The sequence below is a fragment of the Antedon bifida genome, chromosome 5 (assembly GCF_963402885.1).
Source record: "Antedon bifida chromosome 5, ecAntBifi1.1, whole genome shotgun sequence".
Taxonomy (NCBI): Eukaryota; Metazoa; Echinodermata; class Crinoidea; order Comatulida; family Antedonidae; genus Antedon; species Antedon bifida.
In genome coordinates, this window is record NC_136230.1 from 23,635,882 (window position 1) to 23,655,801 (window position 19,920).

A 19,920-nucleotide genomic window follows, 5' to 3' on the forward strand; every position below is an offset into this window, starting at 1 on the left:
TACTACAAGCACATCAAGATTTATGTAGGCAACTCCACCAAGTTCCCCATTAAAAAAAAATATTTTCATAGTACAATATTTATAATGTATATTAGAGAATACACTACGAATATCTTCCCTACCTCCACCCACAGTCAGGTTTACAAATCCAAATTTATAACAAAGAAAATTGTCACGTGGGTCAGCCATGATTGTTTTTATTCAGAAAAAGTACTAGAAAATTCCAAATTTCCTTTAAAAATTTAGGAAATATTAGCAGTTTGGCACAACCCTATGTATCGAGTTGTAGCTCAGCTGCAAGTGGAGTTTTAGCTTGATGGTAATAATGCTTAACTACCAATCCCCAGAGAGTTTGGCCCAAATCCTGTTAGCATTTATGGCTACATGTACATCCAAAAACTTTGTTCACATAGCTTGTTTATGTTTGCTACAACAACAAAAAAGGTATCTATTGTACAGAGTTCTGAATACATACCTCTATATATTTATCATCATATGAGCAACCACACTCACTTTCAGGAACACATTCATCACCACTGAGAAAGTAACCATCATCACATTCACATTTTTCAAAACATTTTAAGCATTCATCAGGGTTTCTGTTGGAACATGTTGCTGGACAATTTGCACAACTAGAGTAATGAGAGCCATCTGGACATTCAAGAGCTTTAAAAAAATAATGAACATTTTTAATAAGTGGAATAATATTAATAATTATTATTATTTTTTTCATGGGCATCAAAATGTTGTCAATTTATTGCTTTGTTCAATAGTTTAGAATAAACCTAAATAATCTACTGTTCAGTACAGTAGCTTTTCATCAGTAAAAATTACATAAAATAATCAAATATCAAATTATTTGAAATGCATGAAAGTATTATATTAAATGAGATATTAATTAGCATGTATTTGATGACATTTTAAATATAATCTTTTACATGAGTCAGTTCTGTACTTACGACAAAAGTCTTCTGTTCTCCAACTATAAATTTTAATGCCGATTGAGGTACATACATCAGTATACAAATCCAATGTTCTGCAGAACACTTGATCATCAGGGAAAGCACATTCGTCGTATAGACAACCAAGATAGAAGTAATATGGACTTACAATTTCAAAGCAATCTCGAAACGGTTCTAGAAAATTTCAAATACAGTTAGTCATTCTAAAGACAATAAAAAAAAAACTGTCCTAAATGGCCAAATCAACCAATGGAAAGTTTGTTTAATGTGAATGAGCAATCAAAACTGATAAGGAAGAACTTTAAGCAACCTATTTTGTGACAAACAATACTTCCTTTGTTAAACTTGATACAATGGATGGAAAATAACACATAATGAGTAAAACAAAAGGACAAAGATAGCATAGAAAAAAAAATGAGATAGTTAATAAAGAGAGTAAATAATTAGCAGAAGAGAATGAACTTTGTAACCGGCTAACATGATGTATTGTCCCTTTAAACAAAAAAAAAAGATTAATAAAATCAGATTTTTAGTATACCATTTTGCAGTTTTAATAAAGCAATTCACTTCCGTAGCAAAAAAAAAAACCAAACAAAAAATAATGATTTTAATTATAAAAAGACAAAATGAACATGAGCTTCCGGTTGACATGATTACAGTAGAATTTATTTTACAAATTATTTTTTCAAAACAATATATCTTTAAATGATAATGAATTGTAATGCTCTTAGTAATTTTGTTTTGTTTTTTGGCATGTTTTAGTAATTATACAATTTCAAAAATGTATAACCGTAACTATAGAAAAAAAACTTGGTTTGGCTTACTCACATTAACTAATTGCATGAATTTTACCTTTGTGTTTTTCTAAAGGTTGTATATTTTATAATCAACCTGTCATTGATGCTTTGTTGATTGTGAATAAAGAATTATACAAATTTGAGTTTAGGGTTGAATGTCTGTCCCAAATGTTGGCTTTAGATATCATTTTGTAGAAAGAGGAAATAAACAGAAAAATATATAAAATCTAATAAAAATATAATGGTAGTTCACAACCATACCGGTAAAAAGAATGTCACAATAATTGAAGTCTTCCTCCTCGTCGTTTGTTCCATTGTTGCATGGATACATTTCGGGACCAGCAGGAAACAAGCACTCTGAATCTGCCCAACTGTTACCAAATGCAACAGCATCTCCAACCTGTCCATAAAAAAAGAATTTATTTCAAAAACATACTTAAATAACCACTTTATATTTGAGAACGTGTTTAAAGAAAATTTGCAGACTGAGATCTGAGTAGATATAATAACATAGATATATTAACACTGCAGATCAGAAGTTTACAAAAATAATGGTGTTGATTTTCCGGGAATATAGTAGGGTTTCAGAACTGAGAATTGACGATTATTGGTTCAGTATGTCCACTCAAATTGAAAAATCAACTTCAAAACAACAAATAATGGACTCTACCACTATTAGTGTGGGGTGATACTTTTCCTTTTAGCCTGACAATAAATTTAGGGTATAAAAGTTAATTTGTGTATAGCAAATTCTTTATGCATTATATATGCAGTATAAATAGTCCTAATAGCTACTAATGTTTGATTTTCATTTAAAAAAAAAATTATACATACAGTCTCATTTGTTACAATATCATTGTTAACATCATTATCAAAGTATCCACAAAGTCCAGCAGTTTGATTGATATAGGATTCTGGTACATGTATGACTACATTAGAAATACCGTCATAAAGAATTTCAAGTCCATCATTCATCAAAAAAACCTGTAAACAACATGCAAAAGATAAGGAAACATATTAGTGAAGAAATCCATCTTTAGCCGCTATATCTTTATCACACAGGTCTTAAATAGTACAAAATTCACCACCTCAGCAAGGAATATCTTAATGCTGTCCACACATGGACTTTCTTAACTCAAATTGTACAAATTTGAGTTTGATAGTGTAGAGCTTGAGACCAACAAATACAATTTCAAGGATGTACATTAAAGTACATTATTTCAAAAACAAACCGATAGTATACAAATAATTTTATGAGTTTGATGGTGAGTTGAAAGATTGACTGTAGGAGTTAAAAATAGAGCAGTCAATCTTTCTTCGAATGAAATATTCTCTCCATTCTCCTGTACTTTTATTCAACTTATCCATCGCATTACATTGATAAAGGATTGGCTGGAAAAGGCAGTATTTAACTTTGGACGAGCAGAACAGTTATAAACAACGAGCATAGAGGTTGACATTCAAACAAACTTGCATGTTTAAAAAAAGGATTTCTGAGATCATAATTATTAAAATACTTACAACATAATCTCCATTGTCATTTATAGAATATGATTCTTCCCAAACTGGTGGGGTTACTTCATATTGATTTACCAACACTTGCCTTCCTTTATGTAATTCAATTACCTAAAAATACAAACATGTTTTAAAGGTATAAAAATCAGGAACACAAATACAAATTAAACTAAAACTTAAACCTTGGTCTACCATCAGAACAATGGTGAAGGAGGGTCTGTTCTGATTTTGTGGCTATGGTTTGCAGTGCCATTGCCTTAAACGTTCAGCCACTCGACTCTACAATAACTCTCTAACTCTAGTCACAATTTCTGTGTAAAAAAAATTCATAGCAAACTTCAATCACTATAGTTTTAATTTGTTACAAACAAAATTAAAAAATTAAAAAAACATCAATTTACCAAGTCTTCAAAGTTAATTGCGAGTGACTCCAAGGAAGAAACACTTGGGTTGTACACATTTTTTTCATTTCTTTGAACAACAGCTATGTTTTCAGTGGCAAATAGCACATATTCACAGCCTCCCATAAAATCATAGTAAGCCCCATCAAATGTTATGTAATGTGCATTAAAAATGAAACAGGTTGCTAGCTCTGAAATATTAAGAAGACAATATCGAATCACATAAAACACTTTTCAATATTGTATGAATAAAATTCATAAAATGATAACTAAATGTCTAGGAATTATCACTTAAAAAAAAATTAGAGAATTGTTGCTTAAGTACAGTGAATTCCTAACTCTTGATAATCACAGGAGTATACTCAAACAGTATTTCAATCCTTTATCTTGCACTACTGTAATGGTGACATTTCTCCAGAATTGATATGTAAAAGATACATCCAATGTATACATTATTATTATAAGGCTCTACTATATACTAGTTTGAACTGCAAACATGTTTTCTGCATTTTACATGCCTGAATACCCAGTAATTACTATTTATTTTAATGCCTTGTAAAAATGATAGCGCTTCCTATTTTAGTGATGTCTATCGTCTCTTGATGTTTAAATTTTCCAAGTTGGAACTTAGTGTTGATAGAGTAAGCTTAACCTGGGTGTAAGTGAAAATGATTTAATCTTACCTATTTCACAGTGACTTCCTGTCAATCCTTGGTAACATGAACATGTGTAGTTAGATCCTTCAGATGTACATAATCCTCTGTTTTCACATGGGTTATAAAAACATGGGTCATCTAAATAAAAGAAAAACATTTTAAATCGATCAATATAAACTGTCAATATATCTTTTTAGGAAAATAAAAAAGAGCACAACACTACTAGTAAACAAGAAACAATTTCTAAAAAAGTGAAAAGAGTCTTCACATACTTAATTGTATTCCCGTTGATTATTCTGAATCGTTTGGAAAAACCGTGTAAATTATTGAATTTTTTTTATTAATATGTATTATAGTACACAGTGTGCCATTCAGCTTAGATCTTTAGCTCTATTTACTGGTCTTATTGCATGATCAGCTTTTTGAATTATTTTTTATAAAGAATTTTGTGCAATGAAAGTTTGTTGCACATAAAATTGTAGTATTCTTTTTGAAAGGCCTATATTTATATCTTGCTTGTATTAACTTACTTATACACTCTCCCTCAAAATCGACAGTTCCCTCAGGACAGTAACAGCCAAGTACACCATCCTGTATTTGGCAGGTATAGGTTAAATCACAGCCAATTCCTTGAATACATGAAACCTCGCTACTTGTCTCATTACAGAAACACGCCTCACTACAATTACTGTTGCTAATAAATGCATCAAACAGCTAAGAGACAACATAAATAGTAAGTGTGCATATAGAGAAAGTGTATCAACAAAAAAATTCTTAATCATACATATAGCAATAATAAACTGTAGGCCTACGTCCTCACATCTCCACGCACTACGCAACTCTACAATGCAAATAAACGATTTGAATATGAAAGCACATGAGCCAACTAGCAACTAGTTACCATTACTTCACTACAACATGTTCAACTTGCATAGCCAGTGTTATTAATGTTGAAGTAAAGAATACAAATAGATATTGTGTACCTCTACATAATAATCTCCATATCGGCAACCACATTCCTCCTCAGGAACACAACTTAATCCACTTAATACATAACCTTCATCACATTCACATGTCTCCAGGCATGGTCGATTACAATCAGTATCCAGATATCCACATGTTTCTGGATGCGCTGATCCACATAAAGTGTATTCAGCATTTCCACCACAATCCCAATCTAAAATTAATCAAAACAAATACACAACTTTATTTGTCTTCATCAAAATACCAAGAAATGTTGGTGGACAGCAATTACAATTAAAAAGATACATAGAACTACAATACATAAACTGACTTTAAAAAATGTTTAATACCAGACCTATTAAAGTTATTATAACAATGGATGTGCCAGGTTGTTTATAATTGTATGTATTTTGAGTCAGTAATTTATAACAAAATAATTATTTTATTATGTAATGTATTGATTAAGAAATCAAATTGCACCACGTTTACATACTGTAGATGAGACAGTGGTGTGATATGCTGAGCAATTTTTCTTGACCTATCAAATTTTCCTTAGCATATGTTAAAGTTCCTAAATTACATAGTAGCTAATGTTACACTTAAAATCTGTCTGGTAGACAAGAACCGTTATTATGCTGTCAACTTTCAGTTCATTAAAGAGAATTTAGTATATTAATTGTTAGCAAGTAATTTTAAACAAAATAGACTCCAAGTCAGCAATACTATATAAATCAAAAATGAAAACAAAGGTGCAGCTGATAACTTTAATACGATTTAGCTTCCAAAATTCTTTAAAAGTATTGTACTTGAAAATGTAGAAATACAATTCAATACAAAATAATAATGTACCAATGAATGAAAATGATAATGTGTATGTATATTTATGTGAAATAGGTACCGACTGTAAGCTTATAGCTTTTAGTATGGGAACCTGTAATTGATATTAATAAACAATAGTTGAACATGATAATCAAATACTACACTAATAATCTTCGTTATGACATTTTTTTAATTTATTTATTTAACTTAAATTATTTTGTATATGTTTTAATTGTATACGACTATGAGCATCTATATGATATGAGGATCAGTAGCTGACTATTTTGCATAAACTGACCCTACTCAGCATTATTTCATCTCCTGTTCAAATATTGTATGTTAATGTATTAATTTTATACTGGTCAAATAAATAAATGAAATGAAAATAATTGAATAAATGAAAGCAATTAAACAATGAATTATACATACAGCAAAAGTCTTCAGATCTCCATTCGTCAATGTTGACACCTGCTGCTTGGCAATGATACACATATAGTGCTATTGAATTGCATATTTCTTCTTGTATTGACTTTGAACATTGTACAGAGATGCAGCCACTAAAATAAGGTGTTGGATCGATAACAAAAAAACATTCTGAAAAAGGTCCTATAATGCAAAAAAAAAAATGAAAAAGGTTGTTGCTTAGTAAACTTGTTACCTTATTCTATAGCATTAAAAGTAATAACATATAAGGATTATGGTATAATGTAAGGCGTACAGTAAATCCATGGTGTAAAAAGTCAAAGTGTTCGGACACAACGATCAACATTCTTGCATTTAAAATATACAGATATTACAATCCAGTCATTAATTAATTGTGTATGATTACTCAATAAAAGCAGCTTGCTAAATAAACAAACTTAATAAACAGGTTTAAAGAGTAAAGAAGTAACTGCAGTAGAGAATTTTGACATGTCACCTGCCTTATGTCATTACTAATTAAATTATGGCTGTTGGTTTAAACCAAACTCAATAGGGTTGTGCCATAAAAAAAAATTTCAAAATTAGATTACCATAAAAGTCAAACAATACATAGCACTGTTCTTGATACATTTCTAGAGCGGATTCATTTTGACAAGAGTCGAAATTCGGAAATCGAAGTTCACAATCATCTGATTCAACTAGCCACTCGGTTCTATAATACTCATTAATGTAATCCTTGAAAGAAAAAAGGTTATCGATATTTATAAACTAAACACTAAAACATGCTGTAACATGCCATGTCATATAAAAAGAAATACACAGTATATATTGCATAGTTTAAAAAAAAACAGAAATATAATTCTCTTAGTAACTAAAAACAGTTTTTAAATATATTTTATTATCGGATACACAAGCGGTATCACGTCATGTGAGATTAAACATCATGCAGTATCTTCTTATCTTTATCCAATATATGGAACACTGTATTACATAGAGATTATTTAGAAGGTTGGGTTAAGTTAATATTAGTTAGATGCTATGGTATCCAGGCCTATTGCTATAAAACTATATTCGAAGAGAGAGGGCTCACTACTTGATATTTTGGTCCATGTTAAAAGAATACACTATGAAAGATACAGGCATGTCAGATTTTTATTAATATAAGCTTTTGTGACGTAACCAATATATCATTTTCCTGAAAATCAATAGGCATTCTACAAGTATAACAGTGATATTTAAAGTAATGCTATAAATTTCCAAAACAAAATACTGGTAGCAGTGGGATGGTAAATTATATAGTTTATTAAACAAACTTACAACTAATCATAATTCACAACAAAGAGTAATATATCTTTATACGCAGCGCTAGTAAGGCAATGTTCTTTTACAACGCCACTTAGTCTGTAAAATACAGACAGTATTAATATAAATATAGTTTATTGCTTATTTATTGTATGCTTTTGTCATATTAGTAATTTTCGATTGCTTTGGCTGGTTTAGAAGACTACCCACACAGAATACAAAATATACTTCAAACTTTGATTGTCAATGAAATATGGCATGCATTTACAATTAATATATCAGTTAAAGTTAATTTTAAGATTTCCTATATTTTCATTCAGATGCATTGTATGCTGAAAAAACGTAGTTGATCTATTGTTAGTTTTTAAATATAATGCTCTTCTATCATAATAATCTGAAATAGCATTATCTAATATTATATCATAAACAACAAATATGCAGATCTTAAATGCAATCTTCTGGGACAGATTCATTTGAGTAGCTAATTTATCTGGTTTATTATTATGAATAAATAAATATTGTCATAGAAGAAGGGGGAATAAACAGTTTTAAAAATGTCTTAGCTGTGATTATCCATTTTCTTCAATTCGAAATAGACTTGATCTGGATCCCCCGAAATTATGTTTGCCTGATACAATGACATATACTATGTGTAAGTATTATTATACTGTAGTAATAATGTATTTGATTTTGTGAAATATAATATTTATACTTAATTTTGCATTGTATGAATTTGTGTTACACTAGTACCTCTATTGAGGAGACACAAAAAAAAATACTAATAGATGTCTGTAGTGTTAAAACCATACATTTTCCGTTATTCTTAAAAAGGAAAAAAAATGTCGATATATTACTCTTTGCATGGTATCCAACTCTTTTAAAAACTGTGGTTTGATTTCACTTTACAACAGTGCAGTATGGTATACATGGAAAAAATACCATGTGATAAAAAATTAGGTTACCCCAAATTAACATTTTATCATTGCCCTATTTGAATAGGTGCAAAAGCTCTGTCTACACTATCAAACTTTATGTGAAAAGAAATGTGATGTGCCCATACTGGACATGATGACATCATATCACTACCATATCTGGGCACATCACACACTTTTTGTCAAACGAGTTTGATAGTGTAGACAGAGCTTAACTGCACAGCAAGTAAATAAAACCAATCACAAGCAAGGTAATGCGAACTGTTGCTTTGTCAATGTCAGTGGCTTGCTTGGCACTTATGTCCTTGCATTGCTTCATAGTTTTAACCCAACTTTATGAATATATTTTTATTATTCGTAATTTGTAATTTTTTTTAAAATGTGTGGAAAAACCAATAAAACAAACAAACAAACTAATTATGTATACTTCAAATATGGTATTTAGACTTACTGTGTAGTCAGGATAGTCTGTAGTGGTGTTGTAGTCAGGATAGTCTGTAGTGGTGAAATTGTCAGGAGTTTCTGTAAAATTGAAAGACGGTTTTTCGGGACTCCTACATAATCCTTCACTTAAAATGTAAGCAGGTAGTCTTATCTCCACAACCATGTGACCATCCCATCTCACTTCAAGACCAAAAGATGTCACAAGAAGTAAGGTGGCACCACTAAGTGTGATTGTCACATCTTCACTACTGTAAGGCGGTGATACTGCTATGTAGTTAATTTCCATGTACTTATCTTCTTTCATAAGTACTTTCTAAATATAGAAAAAAAGAAAAAAAATAACATCTGCATTAAAAACTTTGTAATGTATTTTATCAGTATTTAAGTCAACATTTAAAAACTCTGATTTGATTTGAATTTATTAGTAAAATCATCATAAAAAATACATATACAAAGTGATAACATACATTACGGACATTACAAATAATACATTTATAAAAGATTTTTCAGGATAGCCCAAAAAGCTTATGAGCTTATTTCTATTGGGATCCTTTTACAATCTAAAATAAAAATTACAAAGTATTGCATTAAACACGCAAATATAACAAAAACAATAATATAATAAAACAAGTTAAATTAAAAGACTACCGTATATTATCTCTATAAACAAAATGTACAATAGAATCAAGAAATACACATTTCAATTTATTTTATTTATTCATTGGTGCATTCATTTTGTATTATGTTTATTGAATGTCTTTTATTGATGTTCTTTTATTGCATGGTGTAAGTTATGCATACCTCTTTGTTATTACTAACAAGCTCATTAAAGAATGAATGTATGTATATTATATTGTTTGTACAATAGCAATAAAACTTAATGGGGTATATATTTCTCTAAAATCATTTTATAATTCACATAGTGCATCTTTATAATATAATACGCTCTTTACAAAACAAATTCTAAATTCATTCAATATCTAACTTTGCAAGACTACCTGTTAAGATGACAAAAATAAAATAAAAGAACTACATTATATAAAGGGAAAAATAACATGTAACCACGGATAAAAACATTGTATATAATATGAGATTGCCATTCAATTAGACATTATTCCATCTCTAAATCAAAGAAAAAAAATGTGTGTTGGTAGAGATTTTTTTTTAAATTTTTACACATTTTCTCCATTTTTCTCCATTTAACCTATTAAGGAAATAAGAATTCACTGTAGTATTGCCATGTCAGGTATTTATGTTTGTTGTTAAGAGAATATGGGTAAAGAAACCCATTAGTAACAAGTGACTGAGCTAAGTAATGCTGTTCAGCAACGCCATTCTGTGAGATTTTCAGACCAAGTTTGAATCCAGTATTCAGTGATTCTAATTTTAATTATACACAGCTGAATCTATTGGAACAATTCACGTGAGTCACTGCATCAACTGACTGACCACTATAGCATATGTATTTTCTCATATTTAAGTAAGTATACAACCTTTTTTATACTAATATATTATTACCACTACAATATTTTTATAATATAGACAAAAAAATAGCATTTGATCATATTTACTGTTTCCTGTTTATAATGGACTCGCAATTTTACTGATGAGGGAAATGTAAAGATTGCTACACATTAGGACGATAACGATTAACGATAATAGTAAAGCATACATTTTTCTTACATAAAACAAAAGAAAATAGAAACATTTTTCATTTTAGAAATATAGGATAACCATTTAAAATGACTTCATGATCAAAATATTGATCAATATCAAAGGCAGCACAAAATGGATCCTATAATTCTAGGATGTAAACTTCTAATTTATTTTGTTTTATGTAAGATTAGCATAATTATCTAGTTGTCGTCGATGTTATCATACTATATGGGCCTTAAATAGTGCGTTTGACACTTAATAAATGGCACAATGTTCAGTGATGGAAAAATAAGACAGTACATTAGGACTGCAGTAATCTCACTGTTGGTTACACCAGTGTTTCGTATGGTGTGTGCCAGGTGTGACTGTATAAACCTCAGGGTTTAGGTGATGGGAAGGGTACTATAAAATCAAAATTAAGTTTAATTCAGTGTATATAGGAATTAACAAGGAAGCTAATTAACAATGTTTATATATGTGTATATATCACAAAAATTGACACTTAAAACTAATAAATCATAATCAATGTGTTAAAAGCAATCAATTATCCAATTACTTTAACCCTATTTAAATTACACAATATATTATGAGGTAAAATAAAGGAGGAAGTTAAACAAAACCTAACAAGTAATTGGTTCATAAATCTCTAATCCATAAACTGCTCCATTCATTGGAATGGAATTTGAGTAATTTTTCTATGTATTAAGATTGCATTAAAGGATCAAGTTTAAGCATAAAACCTGAAGAGGTCGTGCTTATACAGGAATCGTTGGCAAGTGATGATACATGGAGATAAACAGATTGGGGATCAATTACAGACAATACAACAACTAGTATAGGAGATATTAAAAACTACACACACAGGATACAGGCAGTTCAGAGACATTCAATTCTAATGGTTAACAATACATGGTAAGGAAGCTTTATATTATTGCAGCATTGTAGCATGCGTAACACCATGTTTCTTTGTATTTAACATTTGGTAAACTGATTGTAAGAAACCCCAAGGGTAAAATCTATCAAAACAATTAACTCATCACCAAGTTTAAGTTGTTACATGGTGTCATGGATGATTTATTTGTTTAATGTCTTTTGCATGGATTTTTAATAGTGCAATTCAAGGGCATGTTTCCGTTACATGATGCCAGATAGCAATTTGAAAATAGATTTTTTAAATATAATTGCTCCCAGGAATTGCTCCCAAACAGTCATACAAATCCAAGGGTGGGAGGCGTCACCTGGAACGGCCTAGGCCCCACCTACATTTTGAAAATAGGTTAACTCGATATATACTATAGGGCATTTTATGTTACATAAAGTAAAGTAAGTTCAATAATCAATGTCAATCAAGTAATCTCTATTTTAAAAGAAAAAAGTTGCACAGCGATATTAACTGGTTAAACACCCATGGATACGTTTTAGGAACTGTTATTTTAGTCTACACTACTTAAAGATGTATTGTCCCCCTAAAAAAATAATTCTTAAAAAATTGTTGTTGAATATTCCATTTTAATGTAACATAATAGTTACCGGTATCCACTCTGACCAAAAATTGGATCGGAAAAAAATGTATTTACCTGAAAAAAATGTAATTTAAAGCAAAAAATGGTCAAATTGGCTGCCAGTCAATGGATTTTTGGTTGAATTTAACCATTTATTTTGTCATTTTATAAGTGAAAACCTTTTTTTTTTCTACGGAAGTGATTAACTTTATTAAAACTACAAAATAACATATTCAAAGTCTAATTTAATTAATATTCATTTTTCATGTTTTTGGGGGACAATACATCTTAAAGCAGGTTAGGCCTATTTGAAATTGTTCCTGTTTCTGTTTCCAAAGAAATTTAGGTTAATAATTCACATGGAATGTTAATCTGTTATTTTCTGCTACAAGGAAATGTATAAATGGTAAATATTGTGTGAAAAACTCTATTCTTTTCATGATAGCAGAAAATTACTGATTTTAAATACTGTGACTATTTCTAAAATATTGAAATCCTGATGCAATGTACATATATGCAATGTGACTAAAACTTAAACAGTAAATCATGATCAATGTCCTCAAAAAAATTGGTTACTTCAAATTGATCTGAATTAAATAGATATTGAGAAACAATAAACTCATATTTATGTGGCGGATGTTTTATTTATGTAGGCTTTTAATGTCTTTTGTGTGGTTTCAAGTATATTACACTTTTTGTAGTGCATCCCATTAATTATTTTCCCATATGTTCATTTCTTTTATTGAATATATGAAATAAAATTACAAATCATAACAATTTCAAATATTTGAATAAAATCCACATTAGGTGTTAATACGAAGATCCACTGAATATAAATTCATAAAATAAAAGGAGTGCCAGGTTATACTTCTGTAGAAAGATAACAATTAACATCCAATAAGTATAATACAAAAGACAAACAAAATAAAAAAGTTTTATTTATGCTGTCCAATCAGATAACATAGTAAGAGCAATAATATTGTGACGATACAACATTTCATTGTTCTTATTGATCATGAAGTCATTTAATTGGATTTTTAAAAATATTACACATTTTTATCAAAAATCTCAGTTCATTTTTTTTCTCTTTTGCTTTATGTAAGTAAAATGCATTATCACTGATGGTTATCGTTCTATATACACATGCATTATAACTCCAAATAAGTGCATTCTACTTTAAAAAAAAAACTCTCATGTCATTACATAATGATGTATCTTATGAAAATAAAATTGAATTGAATTTTAAGAATTCAAATTGATCTGTTTGATCATTTTCAAGAAGTGGTTTATTCTTTGTAAAGTACTTAGAAGAGAAGGGGTATAACTGGCAGGCTGACTTACAGCCCAATGAAAGAAATAATATGATTTGATTAGAATATGTGGAAAATTTTTATAAAAAAGACATACAAAGTGATCGATAACAATAATTACTAACACTACAAATAAACATGTTTATAAAAAATTTTGCAGGATATAGCCCAAAAAGCTTATTAGCTTATTTCCGTATTATTATTATTTCTTGTGTCAAAACAAACTTATTAATACAAAGATGTCTTCATAAGAGTAAACAAAATAATATAATCTAAAATAATCACGTTTTGAGACTTTGTGTCATATTCGTATACCAGCTTTAATAATAGTACAAACCGATAACATTTTACAGTGTCCATAAAACATATTTTTAAATATGTTTTATTGGTCTAACTATATTCACAAATGAGTGAATATGCACTTAAATATTCATATGTAGTAATGTACATTTAACAAATTATATTTTAAATTTATATCATAAAATGTTATGATGTTATGGTACAGTAGTAGAAAAAGTTTTAATAATGTTATTTGCTTTCACAGAATTAAATTCATTCTTTCTCGATTCAACTTCTAGATTAGTCTATCAAAACTAGTTTTTGACTGCCAAAATATTGGATGGTCATTTATGACCCTGTAGGAACAATTTTGGCCATGGACAATATTTGATCATGACAAGTCTTTATTTGAAGGAAGTTTTTAAATGTGGGGCTGCTAATTGGAAGGCGACCTAAATACTAATGATAACAAATAGTTAAGCAATTGGATCAACACAAATCCATATTAACATTTAGTTTCATATTTGAACGGTAATAAAAGGATTCACTTCGTTTTACCTTTACTTTATCCAATTGCTTCCTGTATCACAGGCACAATAAAACAGGAAGATAGTCAAATCCATGGCTATAGCCTTGGAATGAATTGAACAGAACACTATTGTACAAAAGCATTATAATTGGCATCAGGAGACAGACATCACAGGACTATCATTAAACTATGAATAAGTAAGTGTTCGCATTTTCTCTTCAATTTATATCAAACTCAAAGTTAATTTTTGTTTCTTTCCTATAGCTATTTATTGTTCTCTTTCTGGTTCCCAAGGGAATATAGACATATTACAGAGAATATAATTTCATGTAGGCTAAGTGTCTACTAAATTTTTGTGATTACCATTATTGTGCATATGCGGTGTATGTAATTGATGTTATGTATTAATGGTAACCGGTAGCTAATAATATTATGTATACATTTTAAGGCTTGACATCTTGAAATTTCCATATAGGCAATATACCAGGGTATGTTTATAGACGTACATGTCTAAGGTTATACTGTACTTAGAAATCCAAGTGCAAAGGGAGAATTAGAACAATGTTGAATTTTAATGAAATATCTATCTTTAAAAAACATTTCAATTCAAACATGTAAGCAGAGTTTGAAACTGGTTTTTGTTGTTCAAACAGTTTCAACACAAAATAAGTTTGCATGTTCACAACCACTTTTGCAAACTAACACCAAACACATCAATCGCAATAATGTTTGAATGCGAACGGCAATTCATATTTTTTTTTAAATTGAAGAGATCACCAATGATTTGTCAAAAGTTTTATTTGTAATTTCTGTTTTTGCTACATAACACTTTACTGTTTAAATTTAAAAACATTATAATTTCTGTTTTTTTGTGTTTTAAAAAATTGTTGAAATCATTCACACAGATGGTGATCAACGAAAAATTTTACTCAAGGTCAACAGCAGTCAATCAAATAACCATGATTTTGTGGTATAGCTAAGTTGCACAGCGATAACTTAAATATATAATGTTCCAACACACATTGGGTGATTTTAATAGTTATTTTGAGAAGCCATTTAACTGCTTATTTGAATTTAACTCTGTGTCTGCTGTCAAGAAATTTATTATAAATTTGTTCACACAGTTATTAATCAGGGTCTTTTTTTGTAGCAGAAATAGGTACTGAGTTAGAAAATGACAGTCGTTTTATATTGAGACAGTTCCTAACCTTCATGCCTGTCATATGTGGAGCAGGCAGTTTACCTTTGTTTCTTCGTACTCAATGTCAGTAGACAAATCAAGAACCACTTAGTGAAATTGAAAACAAATGTTAGAGCAAAGAAAATTACATACAAAAAATCAAATCAACCTATATCTTTAGTTAAGTTCAGATCACTGTTCACAAATTGTTCTTAAATCTCTGAACATTTTTCAGTATATATTTAACATTCTATTATGCGGGTTCTCAACAGTTTTCTAGTGATGGTCTTGTAGTAATTTAAAAAAAAAATCTTGCACCCTAGATAGAGTGTAGAGTTACAGGTGGGTTTGAGCCTTCGAAAATCTCATGGGATTTAAGGATATTAACTTTGTTTTATTTACTTATTTTTTAGCAATATAACTCTTTGCGTGCCGTACCATATTAAGTGCACTCTAAAGGCGCACTTGGTTTTTGCCTCGCCTGTTGAGAACTCAAATTTTACAATTTATTGTTGAATTTCTTTCACATTAAAAAAATAATTGTTGTTTGTTTTCTTCTCTTTCAGCCTGGTAACTAGCATTCTATATTTCCTATTGATTGAATCTACAATTTATAAGTCATATGGATCCCCAACATGTCACCCGTTGAGGACAACTTGGAAGGAAACCGATGACCAAGCAGTATGTATAGTGGCTAACAATAACCCAGCACCAAAGTTTAGTATTAATGGTATAGAGGTTCCAAGCAATAGAATTAGTACTACACAAAATGGCCAGGATACAGAATACCGATACCAACCATCACGATATGATAACGGTCAAATTCTGGTGTGTTCTGTTTCTGATAGCATGAATTGTACATTTGACTTCTTAGAAGTTGTCTATAAACCAAATATTACAGTGACCAGGCTGTCACAGGATGCCTTTTCATGTACAGTCGATGCAAACCCTTTGTCTACTATATCTTGGACCTCTAACCCAGGATACATCCTTCGATTTACAAACAAGGGAAATACCAAAACTCATTCTTCCAAGTCCGTTTTAATTGTAAATCAACCATCCATGATTTCAGATGACACAACTTTTACCTGTTCTATGAGAAATGAAATGGGATATGATAGTGTGACAGTATCATATAAGACTATAACATCAACAACTGAAATTAACACTGACGAAGAAAATGTTACAATTGAAAACGTATCCACAAACACGCTGTTTCCTTCAACCAAAAATCCTAATGACAGCCGCGGTTCACCAACGGTTAATTGGACAGTTGCGAAAAGTGGGAATACGTCTACCTTTCAGAAATCAATATCTTTGTTGATGATATTAGCAATCATTGGAGGTATATTATGTCTGTTAATATTAGTGTTAATTAGTTTACACATTTACAAACACTCTTCTGACAGTCGCCGCACTACCGAAACCAAAAACGATGAAAATTCAGACCCTATTTATGCAGAGTTAAACATAATTAATATACCGCAAAATAACACAGCAGAAAATTATACTTCCGTAATAGACCCTGTTGCTACCACGAGTATTATCAGCAACCATTATGAACAATTGCCAGAAATTATTTCTAATCACGTAGAAACTCCAAGTGATCCAACACTTTTAAAACAGTCTTCGTTCAATGATTCTGACTGTGAAGACCAAGTTGAATGTACTATTCAAGAGCTGGACAGTACCACGTCAGAAAACAGTCCAGAGGAAGCGCCCTCATACTTTGTACTCGAGAAAGATGACGAGGAAGAGGAAAATGTTACTATTTATGAAGATATTAATGATAAACAAATTAATAACAATCAAAACGATAATGATGATTTTGATGATCAAAAACGTCTTAGTTCTACAGTACCGGCAGATGAAAGTAATATTTATGCTGAAATTGGAAATATTAGTAAAGACTTTGTAGACCATGAAAATGAGATATATGAATCTATTGAAACCAAGACACAAGAGTAATCGGTACCTTTTTGTTTTGTCAGACTTAAAAACATTAAAAACATTTAATGATAATTAAATTTATTGAACATTTTTGTATATCTGCTATGGAGATTTCATCGGGAACATCTCAGGTTTGTTGTTCTCGGTTGCCCCTGGATTTTGAATGCTCAGGTCTCAGCAGGTTAAAAGTGTGCATAGATGTTACAATTTCTCATCCTTATTTATGGTTTTGACCTTTTTTTTCTAATGGTGATGACCTCATTCATCTGCTTCATAAAAAAATACTACTTTAATAATAATTTACTTTAAATGATTAGGTCCATTATTGGTCTGTTATAGCTGACATTAGACCGAGAACAACAAACATCTGACGGGAGGTTTCATCTTTTTATCCTACCATAATACACTTAAACTTACAACTATAACACAATTTTGAATATCACTGTATTACTGTGCATGTTTCTATAGTATATATTAATAATGTTATAGTGTTATTATTTATAATATTTCCGTTTTATCTTTTATTCTATTTCCTATATGAATATTCTTAATCCGATAATATTATTATTAATTTTTGGCTGTAAAAACATTACAGCTTATACAACATTTTTACCATCTGTTATAATTTACGAGGAAAAAAAAACCCAATTCTAACATCATAAAATTAGGTTAGAAATTATTCATGGTTGACTCATGAAATTATCCCATTGTGAAACAATAGAAGGTTAAAAATGACATAATTATTTGGCCTGTTTCTACTGCCTGCAAATAACTGGTTAAATTGTGTGTGGCTACTTGGAAGTAAAAACGGTTTTAAAAATGGCATTCTCGAAATTAATGACATTTATTTATTTTGTTTATTTATTTATTCAGCTTTATGGTAAAAACATGTAGCATGAAGGCTGGAATTGTTGATTACAAAAAATGTTTAAAAATACATAATTGATACAAAACATGAAAAAACAGTATTATATACTATATAAATAAGGTCGATCAAATATTTAAATTTTTATTTAAAAAATACAATTTGAAAAAGAGAGTTAAGTTAAAACTTTAAAAAACTATAAAATGTAAATACAAATGCATATTAACATAGCTTCGCAGCGTGTGATCAATTTAATTACTGTTTAAATTTAGGATTCTACTTATAGTAAGGGCAGGCAAGGTCTTAAGATGGTTGGTCCTATTAACAGGTACATTAATAAGGGGTGTATCTACCATGGTTGCTCTCTACAGTAGTAATAATGCAGTAGTCAAGCAGAATAACTGATAAATTAACATTTATAGGTAAAATACCAAATTCATACAGCTTTGTTAATTTTTGTTTCTTTTTGGCTTCTCAAATAACTTGTGTTTCCCACTCTTCCTAAAGATACAAAATAGATCAGCGACCGGAATTCAGTTTTTATTCCCAGCAGAAGAAACATGCCCTTAGACCCTTCTGGATAATATAATATATTTGTATGAAAATGAAAGTGTACAGTTTAAATAATGCTATATTAAATCAAATGTAAATAATTTGCCATATTTATTTGTCATATTTATGTTATGATTTATATCAATATATTTATTTATATGACTTTAACAGCGACTTATTTGAGTCATTTATTTTAATATTTTTGACCTCAAATGTAATAAAAATCAAAATCTTTGAAGATTGATGACGAACCTTATAATTTAATTTGAGTAAATATTGTTTAAAATGGTTTGGATTTACTATTTATTGTAATAAGGTGTGAAAGTTTATTTCGTAATTCTTCATCTTCATCATCGTACTTTTCACAATCAACATATTGATTATTACGAAACTAGTAAGCCTACTAGAAGGCCTACTTTAAGTAGTGGTTGTGTGTGACAGTGGTGTGAATTAGTACACTGGGGTAACCCCTACTTGTCTCGAAAGATGTACTAGGTTTTTTAAGCACACTGGAACTAAAGTTTATAGTCCTTATCCAAGAAGAATTGTTCTACCACCCGAACAATGAAGCGAATGAAGCTCGAACCCTTGCTGATACTACTGTATGTATTACGGTTTCATTGTCTTAACCACTCACTAAAAAAGTTATTTATATGTATAATTTTAATAGATAGATATAAAAAAATGATTTTAACAAAATTGTTAACAGATTTCAATTTGTTATATCAGATATTTTTATATATATATTTTTTTTAAATAAGTACCAATTTAAAGAGATTTAATTATGTAAATCATTAATTATAATTGGTGTCTCAAAATATTAGTATACAGTGACAGGGAGACAAAACATTTTGAGGTGCTGTAAATTACATTAGCTATATTT

The 19,920-nt window shown here is 29.7% G+C and overlaps 2 protein-coding genes across 2 annotated transcripts in view; one reads left to right on the forward strand and one right to left on the reverse strand.

Moving 5' to 3' along the window:
• LOC144843437 (IgGFc-binding protein-like) overlaps window positions 1–19,920 on the reverse strand; it is a 108,935-nt gene that overhangs the window by 55,461 nt on the left and 33,554 nt on the right. The window contains exons 32-43 of the mRNA XM_078700222.1: window positions 9,222–9,527; window positions 7,127–7,271; window positions 6,543–6,719; window positions 5,315–5,508; window positions 4,862–5,045; window positions 4,359–4,469; window positions 3,676–3,866; window positions 3,281–3,385; window positions 2,594–2,743; window positions 2,021–2,159; window positions 960–1,136; window positions 476–666 (exon numbers count right to left, since the gene is read on the reverse strand). Coding sequence (XP_078556348.1) covers window positions 476–666; window positions 960–1,136; window positions 2,021–2,159; window positions 2,594–2,743; window positions 3,281–3,385; window positions 3,676–3,866; window positions 4,359–4,469; window positions 4,862–5,045; window positions 5,315–5,508; window positions 6,543–6,719; window positions 7,127–7,271; window positions 9,222–9,527 — 2,070 coding nt within the window. The remainder of the gene's footprint in view (window positions 1–475; window positions 667–959; window positions 1,137–2,020; window positions 2,160–2,593; window positions 2,744–3,280; window positions 3,386–3,675; window positions 3,867–4,358; window positions 4,470–4,861; window positions 5,046–5,314; window positions 5,509–6,542; window positions 6,720–7,126; window positions 7,272–9,221; window positions 9,528–19,920) is intronic.
• On the forward strand, window positions 14,357–19,160 carry LOC144842235 (uncharacterized). Its single transcript, XM_078698647.1, has 2 exons — window positions 14,357–14,687; window positions 16,237–19,160. Exons 1-2 carry the CDS (start codon window positions 14,680–14,682, stop codon window positions 17,636–17,638), a joined length of 1,410 nt encoding a protein of 469 aa, XP_078554773.1. The 5' UTR covers window positions 14,357–14,679; the 3' UTR covers window positions 17,639–19,160.